At 39.7% G+C, this 24,003-nt stretch overlaps 1 protein-coding gene and 1 long non-coding RNA gene across 18 annotated transcripts in view; one reads left to right on the top strand and one right to left on the bottom strand.

Moving 5' to 3' along the window:
- Positions 1–12,380: 12,380 nt before the first annotated feature.
- Positions 12,381–24,003, bottom strand: part of SATB1 (SATB homeobox 1) — a 186,222-nt gene continuing 174,599 nt past the window's right edge. For 9 of the 17 annotated variants that reach the window (XM_070727232.1, XM_070727237.1, XM_070727242.1 and 6 more), the window contains 3 exons: positions 23,661–23,864; positions 21,566–21,661; positions 12,381–14,083 (listed from right to left, as the gene is read on the bottom strand). In XM_070727232.1, the coding sequence (XP_070583333.1) occupies positions 13,586–14,083; positions 21,566–21,661; positions 23,661–23,864 (798 nt within the window). In that variant the 3' untranslated portion in view covers positions 12,381–13,585. The remainder of the gene's footprint in view (positions 14,084–21,565; positions 21,662–23,660; positions 23,865–24,003) is intronic. The other 8 variants (XM_070727244.1, XM_070727245.1, XM_070727243.1 and 5 more) reach the window with 3 other exon arrangements.
- Positions 21,558–23,971, top strand: LOC139153393 (uncharacterized). The gene is made up of 2 exons (XR_011556811.1): positions 21,558–21,609; positions 23,651–23,971. It is a non-coding gene; the product is annotated as an uncharacterized lncRNA (long non-coding RNA).

The following is a 24,003-nucleotide window of genomic DNA, read 5'->3' on the forward strand; positions in this document are numbered from 1 at the left end:
AACAAACAAACAAACAAGTAAGAATGCAATGTAAGTTGTGTTATAAAAAGAAGAAAAAATAAAATCAATGGTTGAGTATTGAGAAGAAGGGGTGAAAAATACAACCCTTTCTCTCACCTTTCTGGATTAAAATATCTGCAAAGAGATAGATACTACTAGCATGGGTGGGCTTCAGCCGGAACGCCCAGAATGATTGTTCAGCTGGGGAAAGTGGAGCACATAGGCCCATTCCGGTTCCAGTTGCTCATGTACTGTGCACGAGCAGCCAGAGCGATTCCAGTAAAAAATTACCAGCTTTTTTGCTTTTATGCAGGGAAGCAAAGAAGCCGGCAATTTTTGCTGTCAGAAGATGCCCGCACGTCATTCCAGCTGCTGCCCATTTCTGGCCACACCATGCCTGCAGAGCCCCATGGCCACACCATGCCTGCCAGCAGCTGCTGCCACAAGAGGTGCAGGGGCAGGCAGGGCCGCGAGAGGCATGGGGATGGGCATGACAAAAGGCAGCCGGCAGCTGCAGGCAGCTGCTGCCGTGAGAGGCATGGGGATGGGCATGACAAAAGGCAGCCGGCAGCTGCAGGCAGCTGCTGCTGCGAGTGGCACCAGGGCGTGCAGGGCAAAAGGCAGCAGGGAGCTGCCGTGAGAGGCACATGGGTGGCAGGGCGAATGGTGATGAGCGAGGCAAATGGCAGCAGCAAGCTATTTCCAGGGGGGGTGTTCAATTCTGGGCATACACAGAAGTGAAACCCCCTTGGAAATCTCATCCTCACATTGGCTTTGGCGCACGCAGGAGGGGCACGCTCCCAGCCCGTTCCGGTAGGGCTGGGAATGGTAACCCACCCCTGGCTACTAGTATATCTAAATTGTGTAACTGTATCATTCTAATTATATAAAGTAATCCCTAATGTCTAGAGAAATGAAGTAATTTTTACTAGATTCTTTCCAAAGAAATGAATTAAAGGCTGATTTGAAAACAATGAATGTGATATATAGTGGGTAGTAATAAGCATGTCTGCATATCTTTGCTAAAAAGTGTATTATTCTGTTAACAAAATATAATTGACATGCTTTCCTTTAAGCCTGCTTATTTGTCAACTAGAAATTTTTCATGTTGTGACCAGTCTGGAAACTCATAAAAAACAAAGTGTGCACATAATGTATTGGAAATGCTTAGGAGATTAATCAGATTGTAATTAGAGGGATCCATGCTGCACCATTCTTGAAAACTGGGACAATTATAGAATACTTCATGTGTTTAGGGATTTAGAATGTGTTATTAATCTGTGTAAACAGAGAAAACAAAGTGGTAGTCCAGCAATCAAAGTTACTTTTTGAAGTTCAGCAGGTATCAGATTACTGTTGGGGCCTTTAATTCAATTGACATTAATTCAATCTATATTATAAATTGGTCTCTGGCCTGGGGAGCTTTGATAGAGCAGAGCTTAGTGCAAACTAAGATGACAGGTTCAGAATGATTTTTGCTTTGAAATATATAAAGGGCTATATTGACAGTGAGTTAATGAGGGAACTCTGGAGGAAGAAGCTTAAAAAATGTGAAGAAAAATTTGTGCCAGGTCTTGGTGCTGTATACGAATATTTCTTTCCAGCATCAGAAAATTCTTGAATTAAAAATGAGGCAGAGTGTTTGATTATGATTGAGTATATAGATATAGTGAAACACTAAAAACTTGATGGGATAGAGTGAATAATTATTTCTTATTACCATCTCTAGGCTAGTTTACATGGTAGAGATGCTATTCTTTATGGTACAGAAAATATAATAATATAAAGACAATAGTTTACTGGCAAATGTTGGAAGATTGAATTTTTCCAATGAACTGCAATGGGTAGTAATATCAGGTTACAAAGGTAAATTAGATTTATAAAATACTATCACTATCAAATTAAAAAACTAGGTGGATCTTTAGATAGTGAAAGAAATGGGGGAGGAACATAAAGGCATAGTTGTTTTAATAATAAGTTACTTTAATTATTATGGGTTTATTTTGATTGGGTCAAGACAAAAAAAATTAATACCAAATAGTCTAAATGATTGTCTTTTAGGACAATCTGTCTTCAGGACAATCAGAAGGGAGATAATTCTAGATTTAATCCTAGAAGATATTATGTTCTAGATTGAAATGCAAATATGAAGATTATGTATTTACTTTTGAATAATACTCCCCAACACGCCTGGAAATTTCAGTATATATGTGGATTGTAATTATATTATTTCCAATAACTAAGAAATGCTTTATAACGTACAATGTACAATCCTTCTTTTTGAAGGCTTGGACAAGGAGTTAAAATTCCCAGCCCTCTGGAATCAGTTCCCTCCAGAGATTCGCACTGCCCCCACCCTTCTCGCTTTTCGCAAGAGCCTGAAAACTAATTTATGTCACCAGGCATAGGGCAATTAGATCAAGCCCCCTTCCTCTGTTTTTGAGATGTAATGTATGGTTGTTAGGTTTTTTTAAATATATTTTTATTGGTTTTGCACATAGAGTTACATAAAATGGTGCACAGTGCATGTGCTCATCACCCGACTGCATTTGTTATTATTAAAAGAGTGGAGTTTATTTTTTACATTTTTGTCACAGATTCTACTCAGCATATAACCTTTCACCTTATTCCATCGTGCCATCAGCTTCTCCAATTTATTTTCATCAAAATTGTTTAATCTTATTTCCATGATTTCAAAATGAATGTGATCCACCATGTACCAGTACCAGTTCTGTACATAGTTCCCTCTAAGCTGAGCAGTGAGCAATGGCTCACTTAAAAATCATCATCAACTCAAGAGTTTTTCAAACCTGCCCAGAAGCTGAGAGGGAAAGATTGAGAGGGAAAGAGTGCCGCCCAGTCCCGAAGGGACTGCCGCTCAGACACTATACTTTTCTGCCCACCCCCCAAAAAAATTAGAGGGAACACTGGTTCTGTAATGTCCATTTTATAGACTCTTTCCAACCCAATACCACTACTGCTTGAGCACTTTCCAGTGCTGCAGTTTTTACTTCTTTAAAATCTCTTAGTTCTCTTTGTTTAATTAATATCGCTATTTCTTTTGTAATTATCCAGTTAATATTTAGCATTTTATTTATTTCATTCTGCACTTCCTTCCAAAGTTTCTGAACTTCAACACACTCCCAGAACATATGCATAAAAATTCCTTTCTTTTGGCAACCATGCCAACAGTTACCTTTCCCTTTCCCCTGGAAGTATTCAAGTTGTGCTGGTGTAGAGATGTAATGTATGATTGTGAATAAATTGGCTGACTGGTTTTATTATATATGGGATTTTAATAGTAATTTTTAATTATTAGATTTATTGTTGTGTTGTTTTTGTATCCTGTGAACCACCTCGAGTCTTCAGAGAAGGGCGGCATACAAATCTAATAAATAATAATAATAATAATAATAATAATAATAATAATAAAATAATAATAATAATAATGTTAAGTATAGGCAACTTAGGAAGGCAAATTATATCACATAAATGTCACATGTAGTCATATTTTTTCTGTATATTACTCCATTTTAAAGTTTAATACCGTGTTTCCCCGATAGTAAGGCAGTGTCTTACTATCTTTTTACCCCCAAAAGCCCCACTGTGTCTTACTTTGGGGGTATGTCTTACATTGTCCCGGGCACCGGGGCCGTCTCGTCTTCGGGCGTGGGGAGCTGCCGGAAAGGAGGCGGGCGCCGACCTCGACGTTCGGCGGGTTGCGGGGAGCATCCCCTCGCCGCTCCCGGCAATGTTTCTCGGCAGGGGAGGCCAACTCCGCGGCGACACGGACGCTCGGCTGGCTGGCAAAAGGCAGGTCAAGGGGTGGATGGGCAGTCAAAAAGGGTGAGCGGCCGCCGCTGTGCCCTCCTTCGCCCGCCTCCTTTCCGGCAGTTCCCTGCGCGCCCCTCGCCTTCGCTCGCCGCGGCGCCACCGCCTCTTCCCCTGCCGAGGCTCAGCTGCAAGCGGCTCCGAGGCGAGCGGAAAGGAGGCGGGCGAAGGAGGGCGCAGCTCCGGCCGCTCGCCTCGGAGCCCCTTGCAGCTGAGCCTCGGCAGGGGAAGAGGCGGTGGCGCCGCGGCGAGCGAAGGCGAGGGGCGCGCAGGGAGCTGCCGGAAAGGAGGCTGGTGAAGGAGGGCGCAGCTCCCTGCGCGCCCCTCGCCTTCGCTCGCCGCGGCGCCACCGCCTCTTCCCCTGCCGAGGCTCAGCTGCAAGCGGCCAGCGAGGCCGCTCGGCTCCGAGGCGAGCGGCCGGAGCTGCGCCCTCCTTCGCCCGCCTCCTTTCCGCTCGCCTCGGAGCCGCTTGCAGCTGAGCCTCGGCAGGGGAAGAGGCGGTGGCGCCGCGGCGAGCGAAGGCGAGGGGTGCGCAGGGAGCTGCCGGAAAGGAGGCTGGTGAAGGAGGGCGCAGCTCCCTGCGCGCCCCTCGCCTTCGCTCGCCGCGGCGCCACCGCCTCTTCCTCTGCCGAGGCTCAGCTGCAAGCGGCCAGCGAGGCCGCTCGGCTCCGAGGCGAGCGGAAAGGAGGCGGGCGAAGGAGGGCGCAGCTCCGGCCGCTCGCCTCGGAGCCGATCGGCCTCGCTGGCCGCTTGCAGCTGAGCTTCGGCAAGGGAAGAGGCGGGTGGCGAGCGAAGGCGAGCGAAGGCGCGCGGGGAGCTTGGAAGCAATGCGCGCGGGGAGCTTGGAAGGTGAAGGCGCGCGGGGAGAATGCGAAGGCACGCGGGGAGCTTGGAAGGCGAGCGAAGCTGCAAGCGGCCTCGCTGGCCGCTTGCAGCTGAGCTTCGGCAGGGGAAGAGGCGGTGGAAGAGGCGGCGGCGAGCGAAGGCGAGGGGCGCGCGGGGAGCTTGGAAGCAATGTCATGCCCCCCCCGCAATACCGTTTATACCGTGTTTCCCCGAAAGTAAGACATATGTCTTACTTTCGGGGTATGGCTTATATAAGCCGACCCCCCTGAAACCCCCCATATGTCTTACAATCGGGGGGGTCTTACTATCGGGGAAACACGGTATATATTTAATCAAGACATCAGTGAGTTGGTCCTTCTGATCATAATAGAATTTGTGATTCAATATTTATTTATTTATTTTATGCCACCTTTATTGTTAGTTATTATAAATAACTCAAGGTGGAAAATATTGGTAATATTTTTTTCTTCTTCCTATTTTCTTCACAACAGGTACCTTAAGCATTAGAGTAAATTGTTTATGTTCTCAAACTGGTAAACCCTACCTAATATAAAATCTAACAGAGTTCCTTGATTCTGAACTTAATAATTCATATTGGGTCATTATTTTCTTATTTGAAGAGAGAAAGAGAAGAACCAAGGATGAACAAAAATGCAGAGGGAATGAGAGTGACTTCTGACTTCCTACCAGCTTTCTCATTAAGTTTCTCTGTGAAAATCTGGCAGAGAGCATCAAAAATCTTCCTTCCATCTCCATGTGTTGTGAGCCACCCAGAGTCCTCAGAGAGGTGGCATACAAATCAAATCAAATCAAATCAAACCCAACCCAACCCAACCCAATCAACAAACAAGGAATGAATGAATGAATGAATAAATAAATAAATAAATAAATAAATCTCCAGAAACAGTTATATAAAGTTGGAAAACTATGGAGTATAATGTCAAATAAAATTAGATCCTTTTTTCCATAATAAATTTACTTTATGAATAATACAGCATTAAAAATTAAGAAAAAGTGGGTTATGGAATAAGGGATGAAAGCAGGGATATTGACTTTAGACTAATTGATAGATAAGAATAAAATTTCAATATAACTGTGCTAAGAGAAAATATCTATCAGATATAACTCGGTGGTATTATGTACAGCTACAATATGTTAACAGTATTGCCTGGACCAGCAGTGATTTCAACTTCGGAAATAACTGATACCAGAACAATACAGTGATCCCTCGAGTTTCACGATCTCGATCATTGCGAAACGCTATATCGCGATTTTTCCACCCGATGACGTCACTCCCTTCCTTTCTCATCTTTCTTTCTCTCTCTCTTTCTCTATCTTGCTTCTTCCTCTCTCACACTCTCTTCCTCCCTCTCTCATCTCTTTCTTTCCTTCTCTCTCTTTCTCTCTCTCCCCCTCTTGCTCTCGAGCGGCGGGCGGCACCCAGGGAAGGTTCCTTCGGCCGCCCACCAGCTGATCTGCTCGGAAGCGCGGCAGCAGCGAGGAGCCGAAGATGGGGTTTCCCCGTTGCCTGGGCAACGGGGAAACCCCATCTTCGGCTCCTCGCTGCTGCCGCGCTGCAAGCGAGCGGCAAGCGAGCGACAAGCGAGCAGCCAGGCGGGCGGGCGAACGGGCAAGCGATCTTGGGGTTTCCCCTTTGCCTGGGCGGCGGGAAGACCCAGGGAAGGTTCCTTCGGCCGCCCAACAGCTGATCTGCTCCGCAGCGCGGCAGCAGCGAGGAGCCGAAGATGGGGTTTCCCCGTTGCCTGGGCAACGGGGAAACCCCATCTTTGGCTCCTCGCTGCTGCCGCGCTGCGGAGCAGATCAGCTGTTGGGCGGCCGAAGGAACCTTCCCTGGGTCTTCCCCGGGTCTTCCCCGCCGCCCACACGCAAACTCCACCATCTGCGCATGTGCGGCCATGGAAAAAGGGGTGCGCATGCGCAGATGGTGTTTTTACTTCCGCACCACTACATCCCGAAATATCGATTATCACGAGGGGTCTTGGAACGGAACCCTCGCGATAATCGGGGATCACTGTATGCTTAAATCTTTTAAACTAAAAAAACTTTTTAAATAGATATTTATTATCAATAAATCTAATTGATATGCAGATGTTAAGAGATAAGTGATATAAAGAATTAGAGGTTCCTAAACAATGGGAGAGTTTTAATTTCTAAAGCAATATGTCAATAAATCTCAATAAATTTCAAAATTTCAACTTATACAACAAAAATAATATTTATTGGACTTATATAGAAAAGGATTGTTTACAACAGGATCTTGTTGGATCTGCTTCTTTAAAACATGTGCTTTCATTATGTCCTATACCTTCTTTTCGTAAATTACTCAAGACCGCCAGGCACAGGGGAGTTGAGACACCTTTCCCCCAGGCTTTTTTATATTTATGTTTGAATATGTATGTTTGCTTTTTAAATATGATAGGGTTTTTATGTGCTTTTTAATATTAGATTTGTTTTCGCTAGAATGTTGTTGTGAGCCACCCCAAGACTTCGGAGAGGGGCGGCATACTAATCTAATAAATTGAATTGAATTGAATTCTACAGTAAGTTTGGGGAGAATGTGATAGACCACGTGAATATGATTATGGAACAAAATCTTTAATTTTCAAAAGATAATGTTTTTCCTGAATTACATTCCTATTACATGGAATTTGACAACTAGACAATGTAAATTAATTGTCTATGCACTTATTATAGTTAAAAGACTAATATTCTTATGCTGGAAAAATAAATCTAGGGTCCCATTTACTCAATGAACTGTAGACCAGATTTGCATGGAAAAATAATGAAATATGGGAGTCATTTATACAAAATTCAGGCTAAAAAGCATGATAGAAAGTGTAATACACACAAATGCACAAACATACGCTTGTATAATGTTTATATTAGATTATTATGTATAGACTTATAATTGTTTACTATAAAAACATATTGTACTTTATTTTAAATGTATTTTTGTGTTTTGTTCTTTTTGTGGTATTTTTTTCTTGTCATTATTTTTAAAGCAATAAATTATTTAAAAAAACAGTTGAGAATTTTGTCCAGCTAAGAATTTAAATTTACAGCATTTCATAAAGAAAGTCTAAGTTTTGCATTAAGTAACTGCATTTTCTTTTTGATTAAATTTTTCTTAGCATCCCTTGGTAAACTTTGTTTTTTAACTAAGCACGTTTTTTAAAAAACTTTGTAGAGCTGTAAAGTTAGGGCTGGGGAGTCATTCCAGCCACTAGATAGTATTCCCCAGATATATACTGTATCTAGCATGCAGCCCTATCAACTCATGATAGAAGACCAACGTTAAGACCCACATAAATAACTTGATTTAATTGAACTTAATGATTTTGATTGTTGAATTTAATTCAGAATTAAATCAGTAATAATTTAAAGATTTAACATTTGTACTGACAACGAGTCTACGGAGAGGAGCGGCATACAAATATAATAAATAAATAAATAAATAAATAAATAAATAAATATTTCTCTCTGCTGTTTATTGTTGAAAAATCTGGATCAAATAGTACAATGCGGAAAGAGGTCTTGTCGTGCAAGCCTTCAAGACAGAACATTTCTGTTCTATTTGGGGCTGTCAACCAGAGGTGGTTTCCTCCCAGTTCTGACCGGTTCCATGGAATCAGTAGTAACTTGGTGGCCATGGTCGCTGAAACTGGCAGTGACCCAGGCCTGCCACGCTCCCAAACTGGCTCTCTCAGTGGCACCATAGATGGCCCATCTTGTTTTTTGCTTCTGGACATATACTGGGTTTTCAGCACTATACATTTGCATAAAGTATGCACATGGCACCCAATTCCTGCGCCCTGTGAGCGCATGAAGGAGCAAACTGGCAGCAAAGAAAAGCAGAACCCACTTCTGCTGTCAACCACTAACTGATGTGTTATGCAACGTTTTCTACCAATCACAATTGGCTAAGCTATTATCTGTCTCTCCCCCTCCCTCCAAATTATTTAAACCTAGAATTCTCTCACGGGGGAGGTCATAGCCTACAGTTACATACAAGAGAAAGAAATAGGAACTGAAATTTATCTGTTTTTTAGAAAAAGAATCTGACTTCTCAATAAAATTTTATTTTATTGCAACCTTAATTTTGCCTTAAATGTATTGCTTCTCCAGTAAATCATAAAAACAGTCACTATAAATGTGACCTCGAAGCAATTTATATAAGAGCACAGCACTGATGGTGAGTATTTAATCAGTTGTGGGGGGTTTTTCTGAGTCATAAAACATTTCCTTCAGACTTAAAGCAACTTGCAGAATATATACCCCTTCCCACATTCATGGCAAATTATTGATCATTAGTGGCACAAAGTGGAGGAAGAAAGTACAAGTAGACTTTAACTTATGATTGTTTATTTAATGTTAATTTAAAATTAAGATGGACTTTTAAAAGGCTACTTATGACCTATCTTCAAAGTTAAAACTGCAATTCCAGCCCCCATGAAAATACGATTTCATTTCAGGGACTTGGTAAGTGGCATGGATAATTGTCCTAGTGATATTATAAATCTTTGAAGAAAAAAAAACCTGTCTAAATGTTTGCATCTGAAAATAAAACAAGCATGAAAAAACCTTCAAGAACAATTTTTTCAAATGTTCCAGTTCTTTAAAGCTTTGGGATTGGATTGATTTGTAGGCTGCAGAAACAATGGGAACTCTAGACAAGCCTGTCCTTAATTTTTTTACCCTAGGAGAATGCATGAGAAAATGGTATTGAAATCCATGCAAACAGTCAAGTGGCATAATATTAGCCAAAGAAATAATTGCTTATTCACTTGCGATTTTAAATTTTTCTCCAACAAATTATTCAAGCCATTTTTGTTACTTTAGAATGCAGCTAACATTCTACATGGGGCATTTAATACAAATAAGCAACAAGACATTAATTTTGGTGAATTGTGCTCCCATTCCCATTTCTTATTTGTTTGTTTGTTTGTTTGTTTGTTTTGATTTATAAGCCACCATCTCCTGACGAACTCAGGTGGCACTACAGAATAAAACAGAAAACAAAATTTAAAACCTTAACGTTAAAAACATTCATCAATCTGTCATTCATTGCTACTGGCTGGAGCAAAGTATTATCACTCAACGGCCCCAGGCCTGGTGGCAAGGCATGTTTTTAAAGCCTTTCAGAAACCCAGGGGGATGGGAGTGGTGTGAATCCCTGGGGGGAGTTGATTCCAGAGGACTGGAGCCACCACAGAGAAGGCCTTTCCTGTGATCCCACAAGTCAGCATTGCTTGGCTGATGGGACCCAGAGAAGGCCGACTCTGTAGGATCTAATAGATCACTGGGATATGTGAGACAAAAGATGGTCCCATAAGAAATCTGGTCCTAAGCCATGTAGGATTTTATAGGTAATAATCACCACCTTAAATTGGATTCGGAGTCCAATCAGAAGCCAGGGCAGATCATGGAGTGATGGAGTTATATGGATATATCTAGGTGTACCCATAACAGATCACACAGCTATATTCTGGACTAATTGAAGTCTCAGAACATTCTTTAAGAATAGCCCCATGTAGAGCGCATTGCAGTAACTGAGTCTCAAGGTAATGAGAGCATGAGTGACTGTGAAAGAGACTCCCTATCCAGATAGGGCTGCAATTGGTGCAAAAGCCCCCCTAGCCACAGATAGGACCTGTGTAAAAGTCCTCCTAGTCACAGCTGAGAGATGTTGTTTTAGCCTCGGCTATATATTTATAGACATATGTGAAGAAAATTCCTGAAAACAACTAAAACCAGGCTTTCCAATTGTTTTTTACTTACCAGTTTTTTTCTTCTTAAACTTAATTAAACCTCCTAATTGCCACAGTCAAGTTGCCAAAAAATACTTGCAACTGTATTTTCCTTGTTTTATTATTTGTCCTATATTCCAGTGTCAAACTGATTCATCTTTGGTTGGGCAAAAGAAGCCAATTTAAAATCATAAACTATGAGTTGGTGTAAGCAATCCATGGTTAAGACAAAACAGTTTTAAGTTCTGGATGACACACTGAACTCTAGATAACTAAAGCATATAGACCAGTGATGGCGAACCTATGGAATGGGTGCCACAGGTGGCTTGAAAAGCCATATCTTCTGGCATGTGAGCCATTGCTCTAGCTCAGCTCCAGCATGTATGTGTGTGCCGGCCAGATGATTTTTGGCTCAAACAAAGGATTTGGAAGGGCTTCCAGAGAGCCTCTCGGGTGGATGGGGAAGGCGTTGTTACCATCCCCTGGTTCCAAGGAAGCCTTTGGAGTCTGGGGGGGCAAAACAGGAGCCTACTGGGTCCACCAAATTTTGGGAAACAGGCCATTACCCGACCTCCATAGGGCCTCTGGGAGATGGGGGAAGCTGTTTTTGCCCTCACCAGGCATTGAATTATGGGTGTGGGCACTCACACATGCGTGATAGCACACACATATGCTCTTTCAACACCTGAGGAAAAAAAGGTTTGCCATCACTGATATAGAGGTTTGCTATTTCTGTTTTAGCTGTACTAACAAACCAAAAATGAGGAAATATATTAATATATTTTGTGTTGTTTGTTTTTGTAAAACTAAGCTAGTTCTCCACAATCTAATGCTCGAACATTTGGATTTGTAGGCCATAATTATAATATAAGAGCCGAGGTGGTGCAAGAGATAGAGTGCAGTACTGCAGGCCACTAAAGCTGACTGCTAGATCTGCAGATCAGCGGTTCAAATCTCATCACAGGCTTAAAGTTGACTCAGCCTTCCATCCTTCCGAGGTGGGTAAAATGAGGACCTGGATTGTGGGGGCAATATGCTGGCTCTGTTAAAAAGTCTATTGCTAATATGTTGTAAGCCGTCCTGAGTCTAAGGAGAAGAGTGGCATAAAAAATCGAATGAATGAATGAATGAATGAATGAATGAATGAATGAATATAGTAGTTGTAATACAATGCTATTAGCTAATTGGAAATAAGTTTCAACAAAAGTGGAAACCACTTTTCTTTGCATGAACATTACATAGTTCAAAAATTTAACTTTTTCATGAATTATTATACTCAAAATCTCAGTAATAATCATGAGCCGTGAAATATAATTGCTTTAAATTTCCATTTAAATGCTTAAATGGATTTTATTAAGACTTGATATGCTTTTATTTTTTAAAGCAATATATTCCTTAGTACTCTTGAATTATCACATCAGCTCCTACAAGCCTGAACATGTAGTCCACGTGAAGTCAACACCCTATAATTTTTTTTATCAACATCACTATTAATGTATTAAATAAAATCTTACCTAGCAAAGGACTATATATCCTTCCTTTTGTTTGTGTCTCCTAATGGTTATCCTAAAATGTGTATATGTTAGTGTAAGAAACATTGTTATCATAAATTCAAATATTGTAAAACAAAACCAGTTGCATTCATTATAAGTGCATTACTGCCAGGAACTGTAAATATGTTTTTGCCTGATGGCCTTTTGACTCAATAATATCCTGCTATCTTTGTCCGCCAGGCAACTTTTAAAATCAAGTCGAGACAGGTTATGATTTTTACAGTAAAACCAAAATTCAATTTTATAGATTGGTATAATTTAAAATCCAGGATATAAAGTGTTGCTAAAATGAAAACGATCTTTTGAGATAATTAATAAAAAGTCCAACACATTTTTGGTGTTATTTCTGTAAGATATACAAATGCACACCGACCCTATCACATCATACCATACAAACAATTTTAATTGTGTAGTTACAGTCAATAACCACTCCTAGTCAGAACATTTCTGCATAAAGAAAAGTGTGATACATTTATAAAAACAGCCAGCTGTAACAAAATAACTGGTGTTTTCATAGCAATAAACTCATAAAAAAGAAATACAACTTTATACAGAAAATTTATACAGCTGTAGCTTTAAAATTGATTGTAAACCAAAGGAAGACACATTGCAAACATCAATTATTTTCACATTAATTGCATAAGTTTCTAAGGTGATCTATTAGTTTGATTTACCTAAGCTTATTTGCATGATAGTAAAAATTGCATACAACAATAAGAGTGAAGCTTATAGTATGAATTGCTTGGATAACATAGAGCACTTTTTATAGGCAACTGTGTAAAGCACATTTTTTCTATTTAAAACTTTTAAGACACTTTGTTTTACTGCCCATCAAAATACACTTATAAATAGGAAAAAAAAACCAATATGGTAACAAGAGAAGCAATATTACATTTAACGGAAACTTCTAAAATTAATTACAACATGATATTTAAAGATCTACAAATAAATAATAGGAAAAACCATGATTCACATTTTGTTCTCAAAATTTTGTATAACTAATGAAAATGAAAAAGATACAGTGACTTCCTACTTTTGAAAAAAAAAATCTGAGTTACGGCAGTGCCATATAATACAAGGCATTTGTTGGCATATGTGAACTTTAAACTGCATTTCACAGTCTATAGTTCTTTTGTAACATACAAGAGAGCAAGAGTAACTAACTCTTCTTTTATCTTTTACTTAAATAAATGTTAAGCTTTCATAGATCAAGTGTGGAGTGTTAACAATAACTGGGAAAAAATAAAAACTAAAAGTCACAAAGTAATGCTTATCTGAAAGCTCTAGAATAATAATAACAACAATAAGAATAAAAACAACCCACAGATATCATGCTTATTGGATACATGATGTACCCAGTGAACACAAATTAATATGAAACATTCTTCAATGCTTCATTTCTATCGCTGAAGCAGTTTGTAAAATATCTAGTGCAGTCTGTATTATCCTTAACTTTTATCAACTTTTGTGCAAGTTTTCGAAGGTTCATAGGCCAAACAATGAATAAAGAGGTTGATGACAGTATACAGGATGGAATTTTGTTTTTATTTGTAAGCAGTGATGCTGTTGAATAAATACTATTTTTTATCAGTCTTTCAATACAGTGTTACAGTCAGTGTTCTCTTCTACTGATAACTCATCTTCTAATTTAACTGAAAAAAGTGTGTCCGTACTTTTGTCTTGGGTACCCTCTTCCAAATCCTTAAGTAACTCATCTTCCTTATACTCTGCCACATCTACTTCTAAACCTGAATTATCTTTCAGCTTTCCATGGTGTTTGACATAGTATCGCTGGTTTTGAAAGAACTTGATAATGGTGTATTTAGGTAGGTCGAGCTGGGCTGACAGAGTTTGGATTGCTTCTTCATCTGGATACAGGCCTACATCTTGAATAAAACTCTGAAGAATGCCCAGAGCTTCTACAGAAATTTTTGTTCGTGGACGATTCTTCTGACGATTTTCATCCTCAGATTCAGCTTGTGATGCTACTGTTGGCTGCCTTGGGGGTAATCTGGGGCCTGGCGGTGGGGGCTGTTGCTGCTGCTGAGGTTGCTGCTGGGGAGACTGTTGCTGGGACTGCTGCTGCTGATAGACAATGAAAGAGAACATTAAGAACACAAATTGAGAAATGCACTTTTCTTAAAAAAGTATTAAAAAAATTGTTTTCACCTATTTTATTTAGAAACAACCACAACACTGTTAAATTTGAAACAGAATGCCTCTGGGCAAGCTTAGCCCCTCTGATTTTATCTTTCATCATCTTTCTTTTTCTTGAACAGATTTGTCTTTCTTGGTTTATATTGTCTATAATCTAATAGTACTAATTAATAATACCAATTATTAATATTAATAGTAATGTCAATACTATTAATTAACAGCATTAATACCATATAGTACTATTAGAATAGCATTAATACTATTTGCAATTTTGGGGGGTATACGGTTTTTTATTTTTCTGCACCTTAAAAACATACATAAATGAAAACACTTATATCATAATCATATCTAGGAATACATAAACATATTATATATTTAACAGCATGTATATCTAAAAACATCTTATATAATTCATAATTCAAAGATTGAATTATATTTAAAACCAAGAGAAATACTAAATCAATCTAAATAGAGTAAAGAAAGAATAGAAAAAGAACAGAATAAAACATAAAATACAAAATATACATTTTTTCAGTTTCTAAAAAGCATTAGATCGCAAACAAGTGATCTAAAAGAATTAGAAATAAGTATGTAAAAATCTGGATAACAAAAAGAGAAATGGTGGCAGCATTTGATAAATTATGTAATACTGATTTAAAGGAATTAAGATCTACGAAAATGACAGTTGCAACTGAGAACACATTGAAAATCACTTTTTCTAGCTGTAACTTTGAACCATCATTAAATGAATAATCCTAAATTGAGGACTGCCTGTATATTTTCCATTGAAGGAGAAGTATTGGAAATGTCATCTGATTCTAACGAGGAATTCCAGATGACTGGATAGGGTCACATTATTTTTTTAAAAGGAATGCATGAATCCTTATCCAACAAAATGCCCTATCAACAAAAAATATCTATTCAACAAAATGCAATTCAATGGTAAGAAAAGTAAGATTTTACACTTACTTTTGGCAAGAAAAACCAAATGCACAGATATAGAATAGATGGTAACTGCCTCAGTATTAACTGTAAGAGGGATCTTTAACTTTAACCAGCAACATATTGCAGCTACCATAAAAACCAATGCAATCACATGAAGTGTTAGTACCACTTTATATTATACTGGTAAGACCATTCTTGGAATACTGCATCCAGTTTTGGTTAGCATGATTCAAAAAAGATATTGAGACTCTGGAAAGAGTGCAATGAAGAACAACAAAGGGATTAAGGTAAACTATACAAGGAATGGTTGCAGGAACTAAGAATGTCTAATCTAATGAAGGACTAGGGTTGACATGACATGACAGCAGAATTCCAATATTTGAGGGGCTCTCACAGAGAAGTGGGAGGAGGCAACATATTCTCCAATGTACCTGAGGCAAAACAAGAAGTAACTGATGGAAAACGAACAGAGATTCAATCTGGAATTAAAGACAAATTTCCTGTCAGAATGGTTAGTAACCATTCTTGCTTCTATAAGTTGTGAGTGTTCCATCACAAGAGCATTTTAAGAGGTGACTGAACAGCTATTTGTCCAGAATGGTATAGGTTTTCCTGCTTTAGCAGAAGGTTGGACTAGAAGATTGCCAAATCCCTTTCAACTCTGTTATTCTATAATTCTGAACATGAGGAACTAAAGAGCACTTGGTCTCTTTATGTTCTATGTTCTGTATCAGGTCCTAACTGATCTTTAAGGCTTTGGGAAAAATGCAGTTATTACTAAAAATCAGCATTTGTCAAGAAAAAGAATCCAGATTAATCTTATTTCGTATTCGCCCTGAGTCTCTGGAGAAGGGTGGCCTAGAAATCTAAATAATAGTAATAACACTAAATATTATTGGATATTGTCAGAATGCTGTTTCATTAAATGTTTGATATTAAATTTATTTATTTATTTATTTATTTATTTATTTATTTATTTATTTAATTGGGTTTGTATGCTGCCCGTCTCCAAGGACTCGGGGCGGCTCACAGCATACATAAAAACAGAACAATAATGTAAATCCAATTAATACTACAATTTAAAAACAATTAAAAGAAAAACTTATCGATCAAACATTCAGCAATCATACTTAAAGCATTCAGTGGTCAGGGGGAAGAGATAAAAGTCCCAAGCCTGGCGGCAAAGATAAGTTTTTAAGCTCTTTTGGAAGGCAAGGAAGGAGGGTGGGGGAAGTGCGAATCTCTGGGGGGAGTTGATTCCAGAGGGTCGGGGCTCCCACAGAGAAGGCTCTTCCCCTAAGTCCCGCCAGCCGACATTGTTTGGTCGACAGGACCTTAAGGAGGCCAACTCTGTGGGACCTAAATGTTTGATAAACTGTCATAAAATATTCTGACTGATAACTAGGACTGGATTATATGTGATGTGGACTCACAGCTATCTTGAAAACTATATTGAGAGAGTGCTCATCAATGGTGTTCTATGAAAGTGTTGGATTTATAATATAGTAGAAAACGTAAAAATAAATGTTTAAATGTGCACATGACACATCACTCAGTGAGACACCAAGTATATTAGCCTAGGAAAGTAAAATTCAAAATGATCCTTGCATGTCAGAGAAATAAGTTCAAAATGCAAAGTTCTTCAGTTAGGAAGCAAATGTTAAACATAAAGGTGGTGGCAAGTGTGAAAAGAATTCTGGAGTTTTAATTCTGATCCCAAGCTAAATATGAGTTAAGGGTATCAAATAAGTGCTAAGAAGCAAATGCTATTTTAAATTTTATTAACTGAAGAGTTTTCAAATAAAATAAATCCCAATATAGGTAATTCTGGATTTACAATCACTTGTTTAGTAATCGTTTGAAGTTACAAGAGCATTGAAAATAGTGATTTATGATTGTTTTTCGCACTTATGACATAGACAAGTGATCAAAATCCAGATGCTTGGGAGAGAACTGGGTATGTGTAGTACTTAGAAATAATTGAAGGAGATAGTATATCACTTTTTAAGTATCTAAAGGACATTTAAGGAAGGGATTGGCCTTTCTCACTTAATGTTCCATTCTACCATTATGATTCTAAAAAAAAATTACAGGTACTTCTTTGGCCTATATTTTAAAATGGTTTAAATACAGGTTATATTATGCAAAATTCACCAGCAATACATTTTCTACTAGATATGTTCACTTTGAATGTATAAACATTGACAATGGAGGAAGCTGCCAAGTGTCAGAGCATGGTCACTGGGCAGCTTCATTGTCCCTTTCCTTGCATGGAGATTATCATTATACTGTCATTCTCATTACTAAGAACTGAAATCAATATCTATAAACTAATTGTTTAATTTGGTGTGTAGCACATCTCACTATTTATTTATTTACTTACTTACTTACTTACTTACTTACTTACTTACTTACTTACTTATTTTTATTAGATTTGTATGCCGCCCCTCTCCGCAGACCCGGGGCGGCTCACAACAACAATAAAACAATGTACAACAAATCTAATAATCTAAAAATCACTAAAAACCCTATATTAAAAGCAAACATACACACAAACATACCATGCATAAACTGTATAGGCCTGGGGGAGATGTCTCAATTCCCCCATGCCTGATGGCAGAGGTGGGTTTTAAGGAGTTTACGAAAGGCAAGGAGGGTGGGGGCAGTTCTAATCTCTGTGGAGAGCTGGTTCCAGAGGGTCGGGGCCACCACAGAGAAGACTCTTCCCCTGGGTCCCGCCAAACGACATTGTTCAGTTGACGGAACCCGGAGAAGGCTAACTCTGTGTGACCTAACCGGTCGCTGGGATTCATGTGGCAGAAGGCAGTCCTGGAAATATTCTGGTCCGATGCCATGAAGGGCTTTATAGGTCATAACCAACACTTTGAATTGTGACTGGAAACTGATCGGCAACAAATGCAGACTGCGGAGTTTTGGTGTAACATGGGCATACCTAGGGAAGTCCATGATTGCTTTCGCGGCTACATTCTGCATGATCTGAAGTTTCCAAACATTCTTCAAAGGCAGTCCCATGTAGAGAGCATTACAGTAGTCGAACCTCGAGGTGATGAGGGCATGAGTGACTGTGAGCAATGAGTCCCGGTCCAGATAGGGCTGCAACAGGTGCACCAGGGGAACCTGGGCAAATGCCTTCCTTGCCACAGCTGAAAGATGGTTCTCTAATGTGAGCTACGGATCAAGGAGGACGCCCAAGTTGCGGACCCTCTCTGAGGGGGTCAATAATTCCCGCCCCAGGGTTATGGATGGAGAGATAGAATTGTCCCTGGGAGGCAAAACCTACAGCAACTCCGTCTTATCAGGGTTGAGTTTGAGTCTGTTGACACCCATCCAGATCCTAACAGCCTCCAGGAACCGGCACATCACTTCCACTGCTTCATTGACTGGACATGGGGTGGAGATGTACAGCTGGGTATCATCAGCGTACTGATGATACCTCACCCCATGCCCCTGGATGATCTCACCCAGCGGTTTCATGTAGATATTGAATAGCAGGGGGGAGAGGACCGACCCCTGAGGCACCCCACAAGGGAGTAACCTAGAAGTCGACCTCTGACCCCCCACTAACACCGACTGCGACCGACCAGAGAGGTAGGAGGAGAACCACTGAAGGACAGTGCCTCCCACTCCAAACCCCTCCAGCCGGCGCAGAAGGATACCATGGTCGATAGTATCAAAAGCCACTGAGAGGTCAAGGAGCACCAGGACAGAAGATAAACCCCTGTTCTGGGCCCACCAGAAATCATCCATCAACGCGACCAATGCAGTTTCCGTGCTGTAGCCAGGCTTAAATCTGACTGCTCAGGGCCTAGATAATCGGCTTCTTCCAAGGACCTCTGGAGCTGGAGTGCCACCACCTTCTCAACAACCTTCCCCATAAAGGGAAGGTTGGAGACTGGCTGATAGTTGTTAAGAATGGCTCGGTCCAGGGAAGGCTTCTTGAGGAGGGGGCGCACAAGTGCCTCCTTGTAGGGATCTGGAAAGGACCGCCTCTCCAACGAAGCGTTGACAATCTCCTGGAGCCAGCTCCAGGTCACCTCCCTGCTGGCTATGACCAGCCAGGAGGGACACGGATCCAGTAAGCAGGTGGCGGAACTCACAGCTCCAATGGTCTTGTCCACTTCACCAGGTGTCACCAGATCAAACTCTTCCCAGACTGGTGGACAAGTACGGGCACCAGTCACCTTGACTGACTCGTTGTCAGTCGACTCTGTTATCCAATTGGAGTCGAGGTCTGCCCAGATCCGAGCGATTACAGTACATAGTTTTCAAAAGTAATAGAACTTCATTTCTACCTTGCGTATTGGATAGATCACGGTAAACAGAATACACTTGGTTTTATGTTACATTTCAATTGACAAATTGGTCCTGAACCTTTAGCTAGTTAAATTTCTGTAATAAACCCTACATGCCACTTTTACCAAGTAGAAAAATATTTTGTTTACTACTAGTCTTATATTGAATAACAATTAGCAATGAGAATATAATCAATAACCTCAGAAATATTCTGTGATAGGGAACAGAATAAAAGGACATTTAAAAAAATGAAGTTTTTTTAAAAAAAGGAACAGTTGCATATGACATTTATTATCATTTACAATTGTAAGAGAGTATCTGTATGAAGGGGTTAATAGTGTCATTTAGAGTCTATAAACCCCCCCCAAAACCATTCAATTATAAATTTTAACATATCTCATAGGATTGTAAGAAAAAAGTCTTTCTCCGTTTTTCTCTCTCTGCATGTGTTTTGCATGGGTATGTGTGTGTAAAAAAATGTTACCTTACCTAAAAAGCATTTTGAGAAAACATGACAAAATCTGAGACATAGATATTATAAAATATAAAATTCTCACATGAAACTAATTATTATAGAATACTTCTATAGTTAGCACCAAGTTAAAAAAATCTTGACACATAAAATAATTCTTCACCAAGAAATGTATAGCTGGCCTAATGCTTATGAGTTCCATATTGCATTATTGCTGACTATTGGCTATACTGTTCAGGACTCATAAAAATTAAAGTGCCCCAAGTTCCAATTTTTTATGAAGAATTCTATATTAACATGTATCTCTATATGTATAAAACATAAAATCTTCTGGGAATAGTTACTAGTATTATACATTATGAGTAATAAGCCTTGTGTATATGAACAGCTGTCTTGGTTTATATGCTAGTATTTGAAGAGTCAATACTGGATTTTTTTTATCATGCCTTTTGAGTTGAATTAGTTACAACTTTAATTGATATTCAGGTTTTAATTTATATAACTAAATTGAATGCCTCAAGTATAAAGTTTCATATAAAAATACACAATTAAAAAATAATGTACCCATCCATGATTATTACTTTCAATAGGGCTTCATTTTTAAATATTTTAAACAATATATTTAAATATTGCATATATTAGTCTTACTTGCAAAAGTCAACAAAACTTTATTGATTGGACAAATCCTGGAAATATATTGCTGGATAACGATTTCCTTTTATTTCTACATGTGGTAAATGCATTCACATGTATAATTTCCAGGCATTTGCAGTAACACTTGGTAGTAAAATTATTTGTTTACTATATTTGGCTAAATCACTCATTGTAAACTACAGTGTTCCCTCAATTTTCATGGGGGATACGTTCCGAGACCGCCCGTGAAAGTCGAATTTCCGTGAAGTAGAGATGCGGAAGTAAATACACCATTTTTGGCTATGAACAGTGTCGCAGGACATCCCTTAACACTTTAAACCCCTAAATTACCATTTCCCATTCCCTTAACAACCATTTACTCACCATTATTACTGGTACTCACCATTGAATAAGACACTCAGTGATCCTGATATTTATAAACATAATTATTTATTAACATTTTTTTTTGTTATTTAGTTGCAAAAATTATTAGTTTGGCAATGACGTATGACGTCATTGGGCGGGAAAAACTGATATAGAAAAAAACCCGTGAAATATTTTTTGAAAAACCGTGATATAGGCTATTTGCGAAGTTCGAACCCATGAAAATCGAGGGAACACTGTACTTCATTTTTACAATTTTGATCAACCACTATCCAATTGCTTCATTTGTTTTATTTTTTAATGCTAACTTCTGAAAAACTCAATAAATCACTTTCTGGTAAGGTTTATAAATAGCTTTTTTAATACAGTAAATGATTGAAAATCTAAGTGACTAAACCATTACTTGTAGTAAAGGAGAGGGGGAAAAGTCCAATCTCACATTTTAAACAGAATGGACTTTAAAAAGACACAATTTATTTATAATTTGTATTGAAAACTTGTCCTTATTGTCCTAATCAGGATGGGTTACAATAAATTTAAGCCTCATACATTCCTGAAAAAGGTAATATACCCTCATTTGTTTATAAATGGAAGGTAATCGCTTGATCAAGTTCTAAAATCTCTTAATATCTCTCCTACACATTAATCTTGTGCCAGCTCACCTGAGGAGCAGCACCCAGCCATGGTCCAGTGGTCAGCAGGCCAGGTAAGAAAGCGCTTCTATGCTCTCCTTTCACAAGGGTAGTGGGAGAGGGGCTCTAAAGGAAAAACAAACAAACATTGACTCATCCTAACTTTCAAAATGACCGTAAGAAGGATGAGAAAATTGGGCCAAATCTATTCCTATTCTTTGTGCTTAAATGTATCTTTAAACTTATTTTAAAGCCATGACACCTAAAATAACTAAACATTATGCATTTATGAATTATGACTACATGTGAGAGTCTTGCACTATTAAAAAAAAGTGTTATCACTTTTAGCAATCCACCCAATTGCTGATATAAAAAGTTCTGGAAAACAAAAATGCTTCACATTATTCTATTAGTGAGCTCATTTTAAAGCATATTTTACATGTATCCATTATTTTTTAAGTTTAAAAAGACCTTTGGAAACCCAATATGGAAGACCGGCCAATAGAAGGCTTCTAAAATTAATTTTTTCAAATTAATTTATTTATTTATTAGATTTGTATGCTGCCCCTCTCCATACGGGGCGGCTCACAGCAACAATAAAACAATGTACAACAAATCTAATAATTTAAAAAACACTAAAAACCCCATTATTAAAAGCAAACATACACACAAACATACCATGCATAAACTGTATAGGCCCGGAGGAGATGTCTCAATTCCCCCATGCCTGACGGCAGAGGTGGGTTTTAAGGAGTTTACGAAAGGCAAGGAGGGTGGGGGCAGTTCTAATCTCCGGGGGGAGCTGGTTCCAGAGGGTCAGGGCCACCCTGGGTCCCTCCAAACAACATTGTTTAGTCAATGGGACTCAGAGAAGGCCAACTCTGTGGGACCTAACCGATCGCTGGGATTTGTGTGGCAGAAGGCGGTCCCGGAGATATTCTGGTCCGATGCCATGAACGGCTTTATAGGTCATAACCAACACTTTGAATTGTGACCGGAAACTGATCGGCAACCAGTGCAGACTGCGGAGTGTTGGTGTAACATGGGCATACCTAGGGAAGCCCATGATTGCTCTCGCAGCTGCATTCTGCACGATCTGAAGTTTCCGATCACTTTTCAAAGGTAGCCCCATGTAGAGAGCATTACAGTAGTCGAACATCGAGGTGATGAGGGCATGAGTGACTGTGAGCAGTGAGTCCAGGTCCAGATAGGGCCGCAACTGGTGCACCAGGCGAACCTGGGCAAATGTCACCCTCGCCACAGCTGAAAGATGGTTCTCTAATGTGAGCTGTGGATCGAGGAGAATGCCCAAGTTGCGGACCCTCTCTGAGGGGGTCAATAATTCCACCTCCAGGGTTATGGACGGACAGATGGAATTGTCCCTGGGAGGCAGAACCCACAGCCACTCCGTCTTATAGCTTGAGTCTGTTGACACCCATCCAGACCCCAACAGCCTCCAGGCACCAGCACATCACTTCCACTGCTTCGTTGACTGGACATGGGGTGAAGATGTACAGCTGGGTATCATCAGCATACTGATAATACCTCACCCCATGCCCCTGGATGATCTCACCCAGCGGTTTCATGTAGATATTGAATAGCAGGGGGGAGAGGACCTACCCCTGAGGCACCCCACAATGGTGTAACCTAGAAGTTGACCTCTGACCCCCCACTAAGGGAGCCCGCACTGCAACCGAATGGAGAGGTAGGAGGAGAACCACTGAAGAATAGTGGCCGATAGTTGTTAAGAATGGCTGGGTCCAGGGAAGGCTTCTTGAGGAGGTGGCGCACAGGTGTCTCCTTGAAGGGATCCGGAAAGGACCCCCTCCTCAAAGAAGCGTTGACAATCTCTGGGACCCAGTTCCGTGTCACCTCCCTGCTGGCCGAGACCAGCCAGGAGGGACACGGATCCAGTAAACAGGTGGCGGAACTCACAGCTCCAATGGCCTTATCCACTTTGCATTGAGAAAAAAGAAGTCACATATTCTACTGAACATGAGTATTTTAATTCATACTAAAACACTTCTATTTAACAAAATAAGAAGAGATAGAATTATTTTCTCTTAAGAATGAATTGTTTTGTTTTTTTCTTACTCCTAAATTGAATTGATCAAGGTAAACGAACCTGCATTTGCTCTGCTGGAACATGAATAATATGAGAAGCTCTGTCACCATGGTGATGAACTGCATTGCTTTCTTGTTCATAAATGGAATCTCGTTCAGGCTGAGGAAGACTGAGGAACCTCCGGATCATTGACAGATTCTCCCACAGAGTTCTATTCTCAGGTGAGGGATCTTCTTTCCAACGCAATAGTTCGCAGAGCCATCCCTTAAGACAATGAATGATTAGCAAAACATTAGATAACTTTATCAAAATGTAGGTGTCAAAAGGAACTTTCCTTGGAAGCAAAGTGAATAAACTATGAACAAAATAAACATCTTTGCTCAATCTTACTTTATTCTTCTTT

This window comes from Erythrolamprus reginae, chromosome Z (assembly GCF_031021105.1).
Source record: "Erythrolamprus reginae isolate rEryReg1 chromosome Z, rEryReg1.hap1, whole genome shotgun sequence".
In the NCBI taxonomy this organism is placed as follows: Eukaryota; Metazoa; Chordata; class Lepidosauria; order Squamata; family Dipsadidae; genus Erythrolamprus; species Erythrolamprus reginae.